This window comes from Stegostoma tigrinum, chromosome 12 (genome assembly GCF_030684315.1).
Source record: "Stegostoma tigrinum isolate sSteTig4 chromosome 12, sSteTig4.hap1, whole genome shotgun sequence".
In the NCBI taxonomy this organism is placed as follows: domain Eukaryota; kingdom Metazoa; phylum Chordata; class Chondrichthyes; order Orectolobiformes; family Stegostomatidae; genus Stegostoma; species Stegostoma tigrinum.
The window spans coordinates 30,710,534-30,729,593 of NC_081365.1; the positions used below are offsets into that span (position 1 = coordinate 30,710,534).

Below are 19,060 nucleotides of genomic sequence, written 5' to 3' on the forward strand. Positions count from 1 at the left end.
ATAGGTTGTTGCAGTGTATCGTGTAGATAGCACGCATTACTGCTTTACTGCATCAGTAGTGGAGTTAGCGAATGTTGAAGGTAATGGATAAGGTGACAATCAAGTGGACGCTTTTATCCTGGATGGTTCAAGCTTCTTGATTGCTGGTTGGAGATGTGCCAAGCAACTGAAGAACACTTCAACACCCTTCCAATTTGTGCCTTGCAGATGGTGAGCAGATATTTGGGTCACAGGAGGTGAGCTGTTCACTGACATAATTCCTAGCACCAGGCCTGCATTTGTGGCCACAGCACTTGTAGAGTTGGTCTAGTTCAGTTTCTGGTCGTTTGTGACACCAGGATGTTGATAGTTGGGCATTCAGCGATTGTAAGGCTGTTGACCATCAAGGAGTGTTGAATGGATTCTCACTTCTCAGAGTTTGTCATTGCCTGGCACTTCAATGGCATAATATTAACAGCTCGGGCCTGGACCTAGTCCAGGTCCTACTGCATCGGGTAACAGGCTGTTTAATTACTTGAGGAGTCACAAATGGTGCTGAACATCCTCACTTCTAACAATCTGGGTGAAGGAAAGCCATTGACTAAGCAGCTGAGGGTGGTTAAGCCCAAGACATTACCCTGAGGAGTTCTTGCAATAATATCCTAGGACTGAAATGATTGATTTCCAACAAACATAACCATCTTCATTTTCAGATAATATGAGCAGAGAGCCTACTCTGCCTAATTCCCACCTACTCCAATTTCACTAGAACTCCTCAACATCACACCAATGCTACCATTCTATCAAGGGTCATCATTCACGTCTGAATGACTGGTGTTCAGACCTGTTGTATATATTTAGACTAAAACTGTAATGAGTTCAGGAGTCCCCTGGCAGTGCCCAAAATTGAAGTTCTGTGAATAGATTTTTGTTTGCCTTGGACAGCAAGTCAACATTTTTGTCGCTTTGCTGATTATTAATTGTGGATTTATTGTACATTAATTGGCTCAATTAGATTTGTTCTGCTTTTTGTGTACATGATTTATCTGGATAGTTTGTTCTTTAAAAATTCCTGGTAGATGGCAATGTTGTAGACATACTGGAACAGCTCGAGTGAGGGCATGGCTTGTTATGGAACCTAAGTCTTCATTACTATTGCTAGAATGTTGTCAGGGCCCATAGCCTCAGCTATATTCAGTGTCTTCAGCCATTCATTAATACCACATGGAGTGAATCAAAATGGTTGAAGACTGACATCTGTGATGCTGGAAAATATGAAGATGGATCATCTACTCAGTGTTTCTTCCTGAAGACAGATGCAAACGCTTTAGCCTTGTCTTTTGGAATATTGTGCTGGGATCCCTCGTCATTGAGGATTGGTATATTTGTGAAGTCTCCTCCTCCAGTGAGTTGTTTAATTGTCTACCAACGTTTAACTGGATGTAGTTAAAGTTTAGATCTGAACCAATGATGATGAAATCATTTAGCTTATTGCTTTAGCTTTTTCCTTCCAATTATGGCAGAAAAGAACCGAGTAAAATGTCAAGTTTTAAACACCGATAAATTCCTTATAGCATGACATTCTTAGTTAACATAGGTCACCATTTTCTTAAATTACAACAACAAGCATTGTATAAAATTGTCAAATTAACACTTTTATGATCAACAGTAAATGTATATTTACATTATAGAATCATACATTCAAAGAGATGTACAAACGTAAACAGACCCTTCAGTCTAACATGCTGACCCAGATATCCTAAATTAATCTTGCCCCATTTTCTAGCATTTGGTCCATATCCCTCCAACTCTTCCTACTCATTTTCCCATCCAGATGCCTTTTAAATGTTGTAATTGTACCAGCCTCCACCACTTCCTCTGGCAGCTCATTCCATACACACGCCACCCTCTACATGAAAAAGTTGCCCCTTAGGCCCCTTTTAAATCTTTCCCCTCTCACCTTAAACCTATCCCCTCCAGGTTTGGACTCCCTTACCGTGTGGTTAAGGCCTTAACTATTCACCCATCCATTCCTTTCATGATTTTATAAATTCTATAAGATCACCCCTCAGCCCCCAACACTTTAGAGAATATAGCCCCAGCCTATTTAGCCTCTCCGTACAGCTCAAACCCTCCAATCCTGGCAACATCCTTGTGAGATAACAAAGTGTGGGGCTGGATGAACACATCAGGCCAAGCAGCATATTCACCTTCAGCAGGCTGGTGAAGGTGAAGATGCTGCCTGGCCTGCTGTATTCATCCAGCTCCACACTTTGTTATCTTGGATTCTCCAGCATCTGCAGTTCCCATTATCTCTGATCACAATTTTAACACCCTTGTGAGTTTCTTCTGAATCCTTTCCTCAAGTTCATTTAAACTCTAAAACATCAAATTGAAAGAACTAACACTATAAATACTAATAATATAACAAATGCGTAAGGGTTCTTGTGGCATGGTAGAAGTGTCCCATCCTCTTAGTCAGAAGGCTTATGTTCATGATTTACCTGCTTCAGATGTGTGTCATAACATATCTGAACAGGTTGATTAACAATATCTGTAACAAATACACAAGCATTCCATCACACCCCCGACTTGTGCCTTGCAGATGGTGAGCAGGCGCTTGGGATACATGGTGCGTGTTACTTACCTACCTCAGAATTCCTAGCCCCTGACCTGCTGTTGTGTCCACAGTATTTATATGGTTGGACCAGTTCAGTTTCTGGTGAATAGTAATCCCCAGGATATTGATGATGGGGGATTTGATGATGATAATGCCATTGAATGTCAAGAGGTGATAGTTAGATGTTCTCTTGTTGGAGATGGTTATAACATGACACTTACATGATGGATATTACTCGCTACTTGTGTCTAGAACTGGAGGCAATACTCTAGCTGAGGTAGAAACAGTGGGTGTTTTTTTTAAACAGCAGAGTTCATAATGCTTCTAATCCTTCTCCTGCTGATCATAGCCTCTCTCTGTCCGTCTGTCTGTCTCTCTCTTTTCAGCCTCTACCGCAATCTGTGCCTATCCATATCTTTACTCCTGGGCATTGGCCCTAAGGGTTTCCTCACCACGAGCAGTTAGCCTCAGTTTGATCTACTGCTGGGTGAAGTTTAGTGTTTAAGTTGATCAGGAACTCTGCATTCCTAGCCTCACTGAATTTTTCAGCCATTTTCTAGCCACCTGCGCTCCCTGCCAGTTTGAGTGGCATGGGGGCTCAGTGGTTCACATTGCTGCCTCGCAGTGCCAGGGACTGGTTCAATTCCACCTTCAGGTAACTGTCTGTGTGGAATTTGTACATTCACCCCGTGGGTTTCCTCCAAATGCTCTGGCTTTTAGCCCCTAGTCTGAAGCTATGTGCGATAGGTGGATTGACCATGTTAAATTGCCCATAGTGTCTGGAGATATGTAGGTTGGGTGGATTAGCCATTGGAAATGCAGGTTACAAGAATGGAGTGAGTCTGGATGGGATGCTGTTCAGAGGTCAGTGTGAACTCGATGGTCAGAATAACCTGCTTCCACGTTATTAGGGATTCCATGATAAATTCATTTTTTTACGAACAAGTCAAAATATTGAATTATTTCCTATTGTTACATTTCTATACTGAATTCCAAAACAGCTGAAGGTGATGAATTACTGCAATTCTCCTTGAAGTGTGAAAGATTCGCAACTCATGAAATTGGGAATACTTATGAGTTTTGCAGTTTGTGTATTGTCACAGTTGCTAGCAATAAGATTTCTTTAGTTAACAAGTTACTAAAGTGTGTAAAGTAAATAGCAACAATGTTAGGAATAATTCTTTTCCTCGATAATTATTTTCTGAACAGTGTGGTGTACATTCAATAATAAGTCATGTTTTACAGCATTTCAATGATAGACATGGTGGTGACATGACTCCATTAAAAAAAATCCTTTATGACAATTATATTGTTGATTGGAGAAACATTTATTATATTTCAAATGCAGAAGAGACATAAAAGAACACAGTTCGCAATATTTAATTAAAATTCACTGGGCTAACCATAAATTATTTTATTTAGTCCATTTATTTTCCTACTGTATGCCTGAAGGCATTAAAGATGATCATTTGTCACCTTAAGTGGTTCCTGTCAACAGGGAATGTGTTCTTGTCTATTTGTACATAAGATAGTCTAAAGTTTTTGTTAATCAGAAATTCTACACAAATATCAAGTAGGTATTGAAGTCACACGGTTTTCAATGTTAATTACATGCAAGATATGTGGGATTGCTAATAAAACGTAGAAAATAGTGCAGTCCCGGCAAATTTTACATTTCCTAACATGCACATTATTCTAATTATTTACATCAGTACTAATGAGCAAAGAAACATGTTATTCATACTGCTCCATACAGTTATTGAGTTTTCTTGACTGAAATTATGAATGAGGTGACTAGTGATCAAATTACCATGTTGCGCCATCATATCATAAAAGTAGAAAACTAGGCATCAAAACAGTCAACTTCCCTGGCCAAAGCACTAGCTAGAAATTATTGTAAGAGCTGGGAAAATACTCAATCAGAACATGCTAAATCACTGTGATATGTATTTTTGCAGCACAATAAAGCATCTAACTGAAACAGAAGTCAGCCGCTTCTTCAGTTTTGATAACAATATATCTCATCTGGAATAGTCCAACAGCAATTTTGAAAGAGTAGTAGGACGCAGGAGATTGAAAAATTGTACTTTGATAGCCAAACTCTTGAGGTTTGGATAAAGAAAGAAGAATATCCAATGAAAAGGAGTAAATCAGAAAGTGAAAACTACGAATGCTGGAGATCTGTAATAAAATAGATGTTGGAAATACACAACTTGTTAGTTCACACCTGTAAAGAAATAGAAAGTTATAAAGTTATGAGTGTGTTCTCTTCATTGTTAAGAAAACACACTCAGATGCCATTACTTACCTTTTCTCTTACTGGCCAGCTCTGTTTCTACAGCCTTTTCACTTTTTGGAAAAAAAATTTACCTGTGATGCCATCTATGACGGGAAGGGACTGAAAGTTTGCATACCATGTTGCAAACCAGGGAAGATATCTGCAAAAGTCGGACCAAAGGAATCCATGACTACATCATTTTAATGTAAATGGCACGCTAGTTAGAAATGAATGAAAGTAAGGTACCCTAAACTGAAAGATGGTATGATGCATTTAGAAAGTACAGTGAGATCAAGCACTGACATGGAGCTAATGTGAAATGACATGAAACCCTGAAAGGAATCAGTGTTAATGTAATACACAACCAGCAAATGTTAGGCTACTTTAGAAAATCAAAGCTGCAAATGAACCTAACAAAGTGGCTGTCATTTTCGTTGGACATCCAACACGAACTAAACTTCCATGGCACTGTAGAAGATGACATGCAGTGACAATGTTTCTGCAAGCTATTTAGTAAAGATAATATCATGATCTCCATGCAGGGCTTCAGCTATAGATGAGCATTCTCCTGCAGTGTGAGTTTCACACACATTCTTTAACCACACTTTTGTAATTAAGGTCTGTTGTGGATTGTAGACACTCACCATTTTTGTCCATAGTAAGCATTGTTAGAGCAAAATGTTACCACATTCAAAATCATTCTCAACATCCTCAAATTCATTATACCATCTTTTAGTTTAGGGTAACTTCCTTTCATTTATTTCAAATTAGCATACCATTTACATTAAAGTGATTTAGTTAGCTTTTATGGGTTCCTTTGATTCTGAGCTTTCTCAGATATTTTCCCTGGTTTGCAATACTTTTCCCAACATTAGCTTCTGCAATCACTCCAAACTTTGAAATACAATCTTAGTGCCCCAATGGTATGTTCATTGGCTCCAGATGAATTGAAATTCTTCTCTATTCATGTGTAGCATGGTCTTGCACACAATTGAAGCATTGATCCAGAGATATATTCATTCATCCTCTGCTATCTGAGTAAAGCAATCGAGGTGGACACATGGGTCACTCTATCCTGTTGTTGTCAGTTGTCCGCGCTGAACTGAATGTATGTGTTTACATAATGGAGTATGATATCTGTGAGCTCAGCGGTGACGCATAATTGCAAACTGGCCCAGTTTATCACTAGAACCACTGGTGGAGTGTGTTTACAGTCTTTGTTCCGGAAGATAGTACTGTGCATTGGGTGTCCAAAGGAAATAATAATCACTTACTGTGCTGAGCCCAGTTGTCTAATCTGAGGCACAGATCTAAACCCTGCAAATAAATTGTATGTGCAGGTACACATATTGAGCAGGTTCCAGCTGTTATTTTATTTCACAAATGTCTGACTTCATCCTGATCCAGCTAATTGATGAACCAGTGCTCCATTAAATAATCCAGCCTCAGTACAGTGGTAGTATTCTTAGCTCTGAATAAGAAGGTTCCATGTTCAAGCAGCATTCCAAGACTTAAACACATAATCTAGGCTGATACTTCAGTCCAGTTGTGACATAAATGTTGGAAACTGCATCATTCAAGTGTGATGTTAAAACCAAGGCTCCAACAACTTATTCATTTGAATATAAAGTATCACAGATAAAAAAAATCAAAGTAGAGCAGAAATGTTCTTGTGATCTGGCTAATAACTATTCCTCAGTCAACATTAACAGACAAATGATTCCTGTGGAATCTTGCTGTACCCAAATATTAACCTACTATACGACAGTAAACACATTTTTAAAATAAGTATTGCATTAGCTGTGATGCACTTTTTAAATGTCCTTAGCATGTGAAATAAATTGAATAAACATTTGTATATTTAATTCTATATAATGTTCCAAATACAAAAAAAGCCGCTTCTGCAAAATGTCATTAAGGTACTGCAGTCAGGGTAACAAAGCTGACTTTACACTCACTATTCCACACCAAAGACAGCAATTTCTCATTGATTTGCAAACTTTACCCTTACTTACTCACCCAGGCTAGGATTTAATAGAGCCTGCTCCATAGTAAGGCCCACATAAATGTAAAGAATGCAGCGTATCCCGTTCCCACTCATGGGGAACTGGAAATAACATCAGACAATGTAGGAGCAACTCAGCAGTCAGGCAGCCTCTCTACAGATACTGACAGGCCTATTGGCTTTCTCCAACATTCCCTGTTGTTATTTCAGTTTTCCAGCAAATGCAATATTTGACTTTGATATGATGGGAAAACAGGCTTTACTTAAGTCAGTGACAGGAATAGACTGAGACTGGATGCTTATCATTATCCTTGAGCTCACCGAGATTTAATGGTGGCTCAGGAATGATCTTGAACTCGCATGCACTTCGTCTGCTTCCTGAAGTCCATCCAGCAAACACTGTTGAGCTTGTCATGCGCATTCAGGAGGTTCCCACTTTTAAAGACTCTGCGCATACTCAAAGGCTTGGGAGCAGCAAATACCCACAGAGGCACCCCTCATGCCCTTACATCTACTGGTGACTGACTCTTCGCAACCCTCGATCAGCACAACTCGCCACCCTGTCTTGGGATCCCACAATGGTTTATGATGAAGACCTCACCCTGTTAGAGCAGCAACCACCATTCCTGGTGTGCTGTCAGGAGCAGAGAGCTGTTATATTTGTTTTGCCAATAACGTATGTAATGCACTCAATTAATGGAATTAATAAATTTGCCTTATTATTTATATTGGAAAAGAATGTTAAATGCAGTACAATAGCAGCAGAAATATCTTACACCACACCTTAAGAAAGAACTAAACTAGCCTTTGTAACTTCAGCCATCCTAAAGCACTTGAGAGCCAATGAATTTTTGAAGCATAGACTCTGCTTTTGGCTGGAAATATAACTTACACTCAGGCACAAACAGCAATGTGATAATGACCAGGAAATCTATCTTTGTGTTATTGAATGGAGGAAAATTTGGAGAGGAAACTGGGTATAAAACCAATGTTCCTGTTCAAAATAGCACCATAGGATCCTGTATATCCATCTGTAAGAACAGAGCAAAGTGTTCCGTTTAACAGAAAAGGAAATTACTGGAAAAGCTCAACTTGTCTGGCAGCCTCCATGCAGATAGAAAGCAGAGTTGATAATTCACATTCAGTGACCCTTCTTCAGCTTAACATACTACTTGAGGGACAACAGCTCATTCAGCACAATGCTAAAGTGGAATTTTTGAGTTTCCCTGCTTGAGGAGTTTGAACCCATGATCTTCGAAGTGTAGTACCCAATGAGCTGTAGCAGACATAGAAAGTTACACTCATGCAATAAAGTAGAAAAAAGAACTGTGGAAATTGGAATCTAAAGCAGAAACAGAAATTACTGGTGAAACTCGGCAGGGCTCACAGCATCTGTAGGGAGAAAGCAGAATGAACATTTCACATCCAGTGACTCTTCGCCTGCCAGACTTGTCGAGCTTGGCTAGCAATTTCTGTTTTTGTATGCTTATGCAACTTGTTCACTTTTTATCAACAGCTTTACAATGGAACAATTCAGTCTTCTGCTGCTATTAGCGATCAAGATACATTCAATGGATGCACAATTCAATGGGTACAACTGTGATGCTAATCTGCACAGTAGGTTCCCTGGTAAGTTGAATCTAAAATTGGCAGGAAGCAGAGAGTGATATTTGCTGGATATTTTGTGGCAGAAATGCTGTTTCCCATTGTGTTTTGTGAGGCTCAGTACAAAGTCATTGCTTTCCATAGTGTTTATCCATAGGCCTAAATGTAATGACCATGATTAAGAAGATTGGGGCGATACAAAAACTGGCCTTATTCTATTTGCTCCAGGGTTGTAGATGCTGCTGGCTGTATCAGCTTTTATTGCCCTTCCCCAATTTCCCTGAAGGCAGTTAAGAATCAGTGCTATTCCCGTTGGCCTGGAGTCACGTGACCCGGTAAGCATGGCAGAGTTCCTTCCCTGAAGACTATTAATGAACCAAAAGAAGAAAAATAAGTGTTTTTAACTAACTAAACGGGGGCTACAATCTCCCATAACCAACATACTCATGGTCTACAAACTCGACAGGACTGTAAAATAAACAGTTGCACCGTGAGTCCATAAGCCTCCTTAGGGGACAGACATTATGAATTATAGACAAGATATTGCAATGGAATTTCATTTGGAAGGGAAATGGAATGTTGGTCTTAACTGCAATGTGCGTGAAATACAAATGTAGGTAAGCCTTGATACAGCTGTACTGTGCATTAGTGGACTAGACATTACATGTAGCTAAGAGACTGATTTGGGTAAGAAGCATGTAATACCCCGTGGGTGCCCACTTGAGCCCACCTTCTCACTCGAGCTCACCCTCATAAAATTAAGGTGGCCAGAAGCCAAATTAGCGGCCGTCCCACTATGTGCTAATTAATAATTGGGGGTCAACTGAGCTTATTAAAATGTTATGTTGCCCATATATAGTTGGTGCAAACATTCGGGTGGGCGTAAGACTCACAGATGTTTCTAAAAAGTGCTTAAGCAGCCAGAAGGAAATAGGTAGGGTGCTATTACACTCTTTGTCCAGCAGGGAACCTCTCCCAGGAAACTAGCGCCCCATTTCTCTTGCCACTTGCACATTCTTTAAAACCCAAAACCCATCCCCTTGCTGTATTGAAAATCTCTGCCTGAAGCCACCCCCCCGCCCGCCCCATTTATTGATAGCTGGGGATTGATGTGGCCCTATAGATTGGCCAGTTTCTTCAGAGGTGAGGATCTCCTCTCAGTGAGGCCTGATGTCCCACCTGGAGCTCATTCAGGAATCCCTACTGCGCAGCAAGACTTTGGAGCTGCAGGCCAGGCTTCTAGTTGGCCTGAGTAGTATGTACAGGCTTTAGTTGAGGACGTCTCCTGAGTAGTATGTACAGGTTTTAGTTGAGGACATTGTTCCAGTTCTTACAGGAGTTTGGCAAAATGAAAAGTATTCCTATTTAAACATGTAAGATTCTGAGGGAGTTTGACCATGTAAATGGCAGCATGTCACCCCTCATGAGAGAATCTAACTGGGGACACAGTTTAAAAAATGTCACCTGTAAGTCAGATCTGGAAAGGAATTTTTTTTTAGACAGTTGTTCACCTCTGGAATTCTGTCTCACAGAGTGCACTTGGGGTTGGGTCATTGAATACATTGAAGGCTGAACAATGGAAGGGAATTAAAGGTTTTAGGGACAAGCAAGTAAGTGGAATTAAGGCTTCAATCAGATCAGCCAAGAAACTTATTAAATGATGGTGCAAGCTTGATGGGCCAAATGGACCACCTGACTCCTACTTCTTATGATATTATGATCCATTTCCTTTAGCACTTAGATCAGTAAACAGGGCAGAGATTTAAAGTTATTGGCAGAAGGAATGAGGGGTCTGAAATTGATAATAAAATGTTCCACTCGGAAGAAGGAAGTGATCTTCAACTCATATCCTGCAAGTGTGATGGAGGCAGTAATCATCACTGCATTTAAAAAATTGCTTGACTGTTCACTTGAAGCTTAGGAATTTACATGCCCTGTGCTAAAAACCGAGAAGTGGAATTAAGCTAGGAATTAAATTAATCTGTTTATCGGTTGATCTTGGATCAATGGTTTCTTTCTGTGCCACAAATTCCATGATTCAACGATTAAACAAAGAAGATATGCATAAAATAGTCGAGATAACAAGGTGTAGAGCTGGAAGAACACAGCAGGCCAAGCAGCATCAGAGAAGCCGGAAAGCTGATGTTTTGGGTCTGGACCCTTCTTCAGAACAATAAGGGTCCAGACCCAAAACGTCAGCTTTCCTGCTCCTCTGATGCTGCTTGGCCTGCTGCGTTCATCCAGCTCTACACCTTATTATCTCAGATTCTCCTGCATCGGCAGTTCCCACTATCTCTGAATCAACATAAGGTAGTCAATGTTGTTAATGCCAGTAAATCCAATCTGTCTGGACTGTTACTTGAAAATATTGCCCCAAAAGTGAAAAATTATAGTTTTATTCAGTAATCTTCCTGCCAGCCTGTCTGAAGAGAGATGCTTAACTAATTCATTCTGAAATCAGTGTGACTTTTGTATTCGTTATACGCGCATTTTTTTTTGTTTAATTTTCCCAATCAAACTGTTCAGAGACTTTACTGTACACCGTGGAGCCGGTAAGCTTGAATCTCGGCCTTCTGGTTTCGGGGTGAAGGCACTACCACTGTGTCACTATTGGCACATATTTTATAGTTTCACATTGCTCAATTGCAGCTGTTTTGACTCATTCTAATTTTCTATTTTTCTCCTGAAAACAGTGAAATAAATCTTTATGTGAGAGTGTAAAATAGGTCATAGCAAATCAACGTTGTTTACATTTTAGCAAAATGAAAAATTGACTTACTATTGTCCACTTTTCATTATATCATAGATATCTAATCCAGCATTCTTAGTGAGGTGCTATGTAAACTATTCTAAGTTGATCAATGTTAATATTCTAAATGAGACCTTAGCAGGAATTTACACAAAGTTAAAATAGCTGATACGATTTTACTGAATCAAATTGTCTTTATATTTCTATCCCCAAGGCAAGGTTTATTTTTCTGATCTCTGTGTAATAGAGGCATAGCTGGAAAATTTTCCATGTCTGATATTTTTAGTCAAGTTGGAAATGTGTTTGATAAGATCATGGAAAATGCAATCAGAATAATTGCCCCACTGTGTTTTTGAAATTACTAAAGCACAGCAACATGAAGGAAAAGTCTCCCACTTCACATTACTCCTAATTGACATTTTGTGGTGGAGACTTTAAGGTAAATCAGACCAAAATACCTTCCTTTCCCAATTCCACCTCAAGTTGGTCATGGACTCCCTACATAGCATTTCCATGTTTTACGTTTTCTGATCCAAATTGAATAACCTTCTATCAGTCCAGATTAAAATCCACTTACCATTCTTCAGCTCACCCAGGTAATTGATTTGAATGTTTTACATGCTATTTTATACTCTCATACTAATCAATTACCCACATATATTGTCATCATTTGCAAAGTTTCTAATATTACTAGAATTTAGAAAGGAATTGAATGCTTACCATCTGACCACTTGATTAAATTTATTTCACTTATTACATTATATTTATATCCCAGACATGTATTTGTCAAATATACTTCAACAAAATTAAATTTAAGTGCAGTAAGTGGCATGTTGTCAGCAATGTGTATCAGTCAGTCCTTAGTAAATGTCTTTCATCAGATAATAATTGAAATAATTAATTATTTCTTCCTCCAGGTGAAAAGGACATCCTTGTCTTTTGTGGAGTACAGACCATCACAATCAAGATTAATTTTTGTCCAGTCCTGTTCTCTGGCTACTCAGAAACAGATTTAGCATTAAATGGCAGACATGGCAATGCACATTGCAGGGGTTTTATTAATAACAGTACTTTTCCCACAGTTGTCATATTCACCATCAACCTCAATACACTGGAAGCCTGTGGAAATAGCTTAGTGGTAAGATTAACTCTCTTCTTTCACTTATGAACAATGGGTTATAGGTATTATTTCATAAATACCTCAAACACTGAAACACTGAAATGCAGTATGAGCTTGTCATCTTGTTAAACACCCAAAGCTTTCCATGTATGAATCTGTGAGAAGCCTCGCTTTAGTTATAAAGCACTCAAATCAATATTTCTAAATGGATTATTTTGATGCAGGATTGACTTGCTCTCAAAAGCAGAGAAAAAGGCTAATAGCGCTAATCTTTGCCAACTAATTCTCAAGTGATACCAATGCTTTCTGCACACTAGGTCATACTGGAGGGGGAAATTTAGAAATATAGGGAGGATTTCTGCTCTTCACAAGGTGTTTTTTTAAATTCTAAATTAACTTAAGCCACAGTGCTGTTTGAAGAATCCTGGCCTTCCCTTCCAGAGCATGTCTACCTCTTGCTCCATTTATATAATCTTTACATGTGAAAGCAGGCCATTAGGCCCATTGGGTAGGCACCAACCTTCTGAAAAGTACCCCACCCTGACCCACGCTGTCCTACCCTTTCCCTGTAACCCGACATTTTCCACAGTTAATTCACCTAATCTACACATTGCCAGACACCATGGCCAATTTAGCATGGCCAATCCACCTAACTGGCATATCTTTGGACAGTAGGCAGAAACCGGAGCACCCAGAGGTAACTCAGAGAGACACAGGAAGAACGTGCAAACTCATTACAGATAGTCGCCCAAGGGTGGGATCAAACCTGTGTCCCTAGTACTATGAGGCAGCAGTACTAATCACTGAGCCACCAAGTACTCAGTACCTGGTGCAAATGTACCTGATGAAACTGTCAGACACTTCGCAAAGTTGGTGTACCATATCACCATTCATCCACTGATGAAACTAATGATTAATTTCCCACACAAAGTACCAGTAGAATTAAAAGGAAAGCTTGAAAGAAAGTTCAAAGAAAAGAAAATGATTGCCAGAGTATCAAACCATACAAGATTATGTAATTTCCATTGTGGAGAGAGAGAAAACATGGATGACAGATAATTTAGCTGCAGGCAAAAATCTAATCAAATCTTAAAAGGGAAACACTACCCCATTCCAACACAAGAAGAGATCGCATCTGCTCCAACCACAGCATATGTTTCTTTTTAAAAATCAGCATGTTCATTGCCAGAAATGGTTACGAGAATGTGCAACTTGGTGCAGAATCTTCATTTTTGACAACATTCAACATACCCTTTGAATAGCTTGAATTCTCGTGGCTATTTCATTCTTACAGTGAACCAGTATGTGCTCTTGCAGAAAGTAAGTGGGAATACAAAGGAGCAGCCAGCATCACAGGTAATAACCAGAAATAAAAATAAGCATTTGAAAAGGATCATGACAACCAAGTAAATGAATCAATGGAGGGAGCCAGGTATTATGCCACAGAGACAGACAACCAAATCAGCCACTCTGTCCTTGTATTTACAATACAGTAAAAGTAAAACCTTCAGAGGCACTCAGTGGTTACTCCAATGGTTCCTAACCAGGCTGTTTAATAGCCAATCCCAGGCTATGCGAATAATTAATTCCAGAAACCAGTTTTGTATCTTAAATAAAAGACTTAACAATTTATTAAACATATGATAACTCCAGCAGTGAAATTTTAAACTACCAAGTAATCTAACTAATGTCTATGCTTTAAACCCAGATTGTTTGTTTTCAGACCTCATTCACACAAAACACAAATGGACAAACTGACCCAATTAAGGCCATAAATAACTCACTGCAAAATCAGAGCAATTTGGAACAGATTTTAGGGTCCTCATTGAAGTGTACCCAGAACCAGAGGCCACCACCTGACCAGACATTCACACAGATGTGCCTCAAGTTACATGGCTCAAAAACTGGCCTTTTCAGGCACATGAAGACCCGTGGCAGTAAACCATGATCCAGATCAGATATCAGGCTTGAATCAAAGGACAGCTGACATCAAAGTATATCTAGGACACTTAAAAAAATTGGCCCAACAAATTTCAATGCTACCAGACCTCTTGTGTAATTTGGCTATGGATCTTCTCTTTGCAGCATTGCATTTGTTGCATCTATTTTATGACAGGAACATGAGCCCAATGCATTTTAAGTTTTATCTCAATGAATGGCTAATCAACCAATACTCTTCTTCCGCTTTTAAGATTTTCTTTGTTAAATTATGCTCCCAAGCGGTACATGGGTGTCTCGTATATGGAAGTCTAAAATCAGTAAAAGTTGTCTTATGAATTATTTTGTAGGTCTCTGCTACTCAAGGACTCAATGCATTAGGTAATATTTCGATGGTGCAATTTGGGAACATTTCAGGTTACATTGACACTCCAGATCCACCAACAATTATTAGCTACCTACCAGGGCTACTGTATAAATATAGCTGCAGCTACCCACTCGAGTACCTGATCAACAACACCCAGCTTGCTTCGTAAGTTCACATTTTAATTGTAAAAATGTTTCATCAGATTTGTTTTCATTCTTGACAAGCTTTCCTGTTCAGTTTTTAAAGTGCTTTTACAACATTATTTTTAGATCATCTGCAGCAATTTCAGTGAAAGACAGCAATGGTACATTTATCAGTACTTTGAATTTACTCCTGTACAATGTAAGTTTGTCAAATATTAACAAAATAGTAATAGTCAATATAGACATTACTCTACAGAACAGTTCAAATTAAGAAACGGATACAAAACTGCTATTTAGAAATAATTCTTAAATGATACTTATTTTAATTTTTGTGTAGAATATATATTTCTGTATCTACTTCCCTGATGTTTTGCATTTTGTACTCCTTAATTGACTTGGTATCAGCTTAGATCATAGTAGAATTTCCTTTCATTATAAGCTGGTTGACACTTCAGAGCATTCCTGATAATGTGCTGCACTGCCAATTTTCACTATCTACAAAGGTCAGGAGAAGCAAAACTATGATATTTTTATAGGCATTTCCACACTTGACAGCTTATGGTGGTACACCACACATTAAATCAACCCTGTAAGCACATCATTGGACAAAATCACTTCTGTGATCAGTTGACAGAGATGTCAATGGAACTGCTTAAACTCAGAGGAATTGAAATTTTAAGCATTTAAGAATATATCTCTATTTAGAGTCATAGAGCTGTACAGCATGAAAACAGAACCTTCGGTCCAACTCATCCATGCTGACGAGATATTCTAAATTAATCCCTTATTAATGGCAAAAATCCCATTTGCCAGCATTTAGCCCATATCCCGCTAAGCTTTTCCTATTCATATACCCATCCAGATACCATTTAAATGTTGTAATTGTACCAGCCTTCACCACTTCCTCTGGCAGCTCATTCAATACGTGCACCATACTTCTACAAAACTATGTTTGGTATCATATTCATTCCAGATTCTCAATTGATCTCTCTTTATTTTTCATTTTGTCTTCTTTCCTCTGTCTCTATCTGTGTGACTCTCAGTTTTTTGTTATTGTAACCTCTATTTGTCTCTGCAGCTTGCACTTCATCTCCTTCCTCGTGAAGATGTTCTTGGCCCTCTGCTTTCTCTGCTGATATTTATTTCCGTCTGTATATGCATCACACACATACTTTACACAATTTATAACTTTTATCATCAAAACCCAGTGTTACTGACAGAATGGGGGATTACTGTTAAAAATTTGTACTGCGAGTAGATGAGGCTACAGGGAGATGGAATGAAGTTTTTCAGAAGATGAAGGATTTGAGGAAGAATGTCGATGCCTGAACTTGGGTAGTGGAGAGCAAAGAGAGCGAGTGGGCCTGATTGGGAGAGGATGAAGCCAGAACCTTACATGGACATCAAGTGGAGGCTGGATGGTCTTCCTCTTGTTATAGTTTAAAGCTGCAGTTCATCACTGTAATGGCCTGTCCACAAGCATTGAAAAATATATGGGAGAGAGAGAAAAAGTGAAGGAAGTAGATGGAAGGGCCTCTGGGATCCAGAGGAATCAGAAGTATTTGGACCCAAAGAAGTTGTATTTTCTCATCAGGAGGAATTGGGAATTAGTAAGGAGGCCATCAGAGTAACAACCAAGTTCTGAGAGAAAAGAAAGTTTGCTGGGTCTGTGGAAAGAAAATAGCACCAGATGGGGGTGTTTTGCATTCTATTCATTCACAGAATCTAGATGCCACTGCAAGCCCAGCACTTATTGCGCATAATTGAAGGCATACTAAGCCACTTAAGGGGGTTGGGAAGAGTCAATCTCATTTTTATGATTCGGGAGTCACATAAAGGTCAGACCAAGTAAGAACAACAGATTTCCTTTCCTAAAGGTCATTAGGAAGCTGCAGGGCCTTTACAACAATCGAGACATTCCATGAACCCAATTACTAATGCCATCATTTCTTTCCAGATATAGTGAATTAACTAAATTTAAATTCCTCTGCAGCCATGTGGGATTTGAATTCACAGCTCCAAATTATTAGTGCAGAATGCTGGATAACTTGCTAAGCAACGTAATTACTGTACTAGCACTGCCTAAGGGAAAGGAAGGCTAAAAGAAGACTGGGTTATATTTGGAAGGAATTAAGCAAAGATCAAGTATTGCATGTGGGAGCATCAGGCAGATGCAAAGTGCTTTGAATGCCAAATTAGCAAAAAAAAACTTGAGAGTAAGCTGAAAACAAAAACAAAAATAGGATTTGATTAGTTTGTGTTGTCACTGCTTATGTATAGACTAAACATCAATGTTCACTGAAATATTGCAATCAGCCAATATTACAGACAGACTTTTAGGTATAATTTATAAAATGTCTACTTTATAAATAAGAAGCAGAATTAAACACAACAAAATTATACATGGATCATTAATTATTCTGCTTTTGGAATGCAGAGAGATTAGGTACAGAGTGAGACAATAAACACTTCATGAGACATGGCAGGGGAGAGGGTGTTTTGTTAGAAATGTTAGAAATTGAAAGAAGAAGTGAGAGAATATCTAGCTGTTTTATTTAATTTGCTTTGTGACCTGGAGAGAGAAGTTTGGTACTGGAGAGTAAACAGATAAGATTACAGACCTTGATAGAGTGCATGGAATGACAAAAGATCATTGCTCAGAATCACTGGGCTAAAATTTACAGCCTGCTGCTAGGCATATTATCGAGGATGGGAGAGGTGCATAATATATTTTGGGTGTGCAGCCCACTTCCTTCACACCCATGCCCAACACATGCCCACTAATAATGGGATTGGTAAGGTGCCCTCTATAAGATCACGTGCTCTTCAGCCCAAGAAGATCTTTACTGCCCAAATTAAGTGGAAGGCCAGCCAAAGTGAAATGACTGTTCATAAAATGGCCTTTTTGAAAAGATGGGAAGGAGAGAACATCATTCAGGGGATACCCATCTGCTTTCAGAGTCATTGCATGCAGATTATCAGATCAGTCATGATCTCATTACATGGCAGAGTAAACTCACTGGGCTGAATGGCCTAATTCAGTCTCTTTATCTTATAATCTAATGGTCATTCCCCAAGATGTCTACTCCTGCCCCTTCCCAGCCTCCCCTCAAACCTCCTCTTGCTAACTCTCTGTCAACCCCACTCCTCCCTCTAATCGCTGTGTCTAATCACTTCCTACTCTAAAAGGCCTAAAGCTATAGTTACTATCACTGCTTCTCATGGAGATACCTTACAACCCTGATAGCATCTACTACTAAACTTTGGCACTGCTCGGCGTGGTGGAGCCAATGACCAAATCAAATAGCTGTCAGTTCTCAAAGGTAGGCCTTCCTCCCACTAAGATGCAGAAATCCCACTTTCACCATTTTAAAGGTATCTGTAGAATGTTATTGCTGTGAGTTGGCTTTGTTTGACATGGTACCAGACATTTTTTTCTGGGCTGGGGAGTTGAACAATATGCCTCTATATGAAATCAGCTCATTATCTCTGTTTCTCTCTACATGGGATAGGAGTGTGTGTGGGGGGTAGCTGTTTGATCTGCTGATTATTTCCAACATTACTTGTCTTGATATTTTGATTGGGTGTTGATTTCTCAACTCACAGTTTGGTATCGGCATCTGATGCAATACTCACATAGAGCTATGCATTACAAATTGGACAGTGGAGACAATTAAGTTTCTGAGAACTTTAAAAGATATTTTGTATTTTCCAGGACTCATCTTACAATCTCCCTCTAGTGATACCACCTGTGGGTTTACCTTTGAAGACCAAAGTATATGCAGCTGTGAAGGCTACAAATCTAGATGGAAGGTAACCGTGTGCGATTCCCATTTACTCGATTTATTGCAAATGTGAAGAATATTTCTGATTAAACAAACAAAATCTCTTGTCAATTATGTAGATGGCACGTCTTTATGGATTATTGTTACACCACCCCCTCTGGTAATCCAAACGACGAACATAGATATGATCTTTTCTTCAGGTAAGTTGGTGTTTTCTGAAAGATTAATAAGAATTGATCCAATGCTATTTTCGGGCCATCTACCCACAGGTTATATCCTATTATTAGAATACATTTGGTAAGGTTTGTAACAAGTATTGTCACAGCCAGGCAATGATGGAGTAGAATGACACCCTTCTTCCAATTCCTGATGTCACCGCAACTCTTTTTAAGAAAGAGTATGCTTACTACCTCAAAGAGCATTTAAAATAGTCTGACTGTAAAAGACATTCAAAGGCATTCTTGTACAATC

At 39.1% G+C, this 19,060-nt stretch overlaps 1 protein-coding gene across 1 annotated transcript in view; it reads left to right on the forward strand.

The window, feature by feature from the left end:
• The window catches only part of zpld1a (zona pellucida-like domain containing 1a), a 76,564-nt gene that overhangs the window by 31,460 nt on the left and 26,044 nt on the right, over window positions 1–19,060 (forward strand). The window contains exons 3-8 of the mRNA XM_048541194.2: window positions 8,399–8,511; window positions 12,154–12,374; window positions 14,645–14,826; window positions 14,931–15,003; window positions 18,520–18,617; window positions 18,709–18,789. Coding sequence (XP_048397151.1) covers window positions 8,406–8,511; window positions 12,154–12,374; window positions 14,645–14,826; window positions 14,931–15,003; window positions 18,520–18,617; window positions 18,709–18,789 — 761 coding nt within the window. The 5' untranslated portion in view covers window positions 8,399–8,405. The remainder of the gene's footprint in view (window positions 1–8,398; window positions 8,512–12,153; window positions 12,375–14,644; window positions 14,827–14,930; window positions 15,004–18,519; window positions 18,618–18,708; window positions 18,790–19,060) is intronic.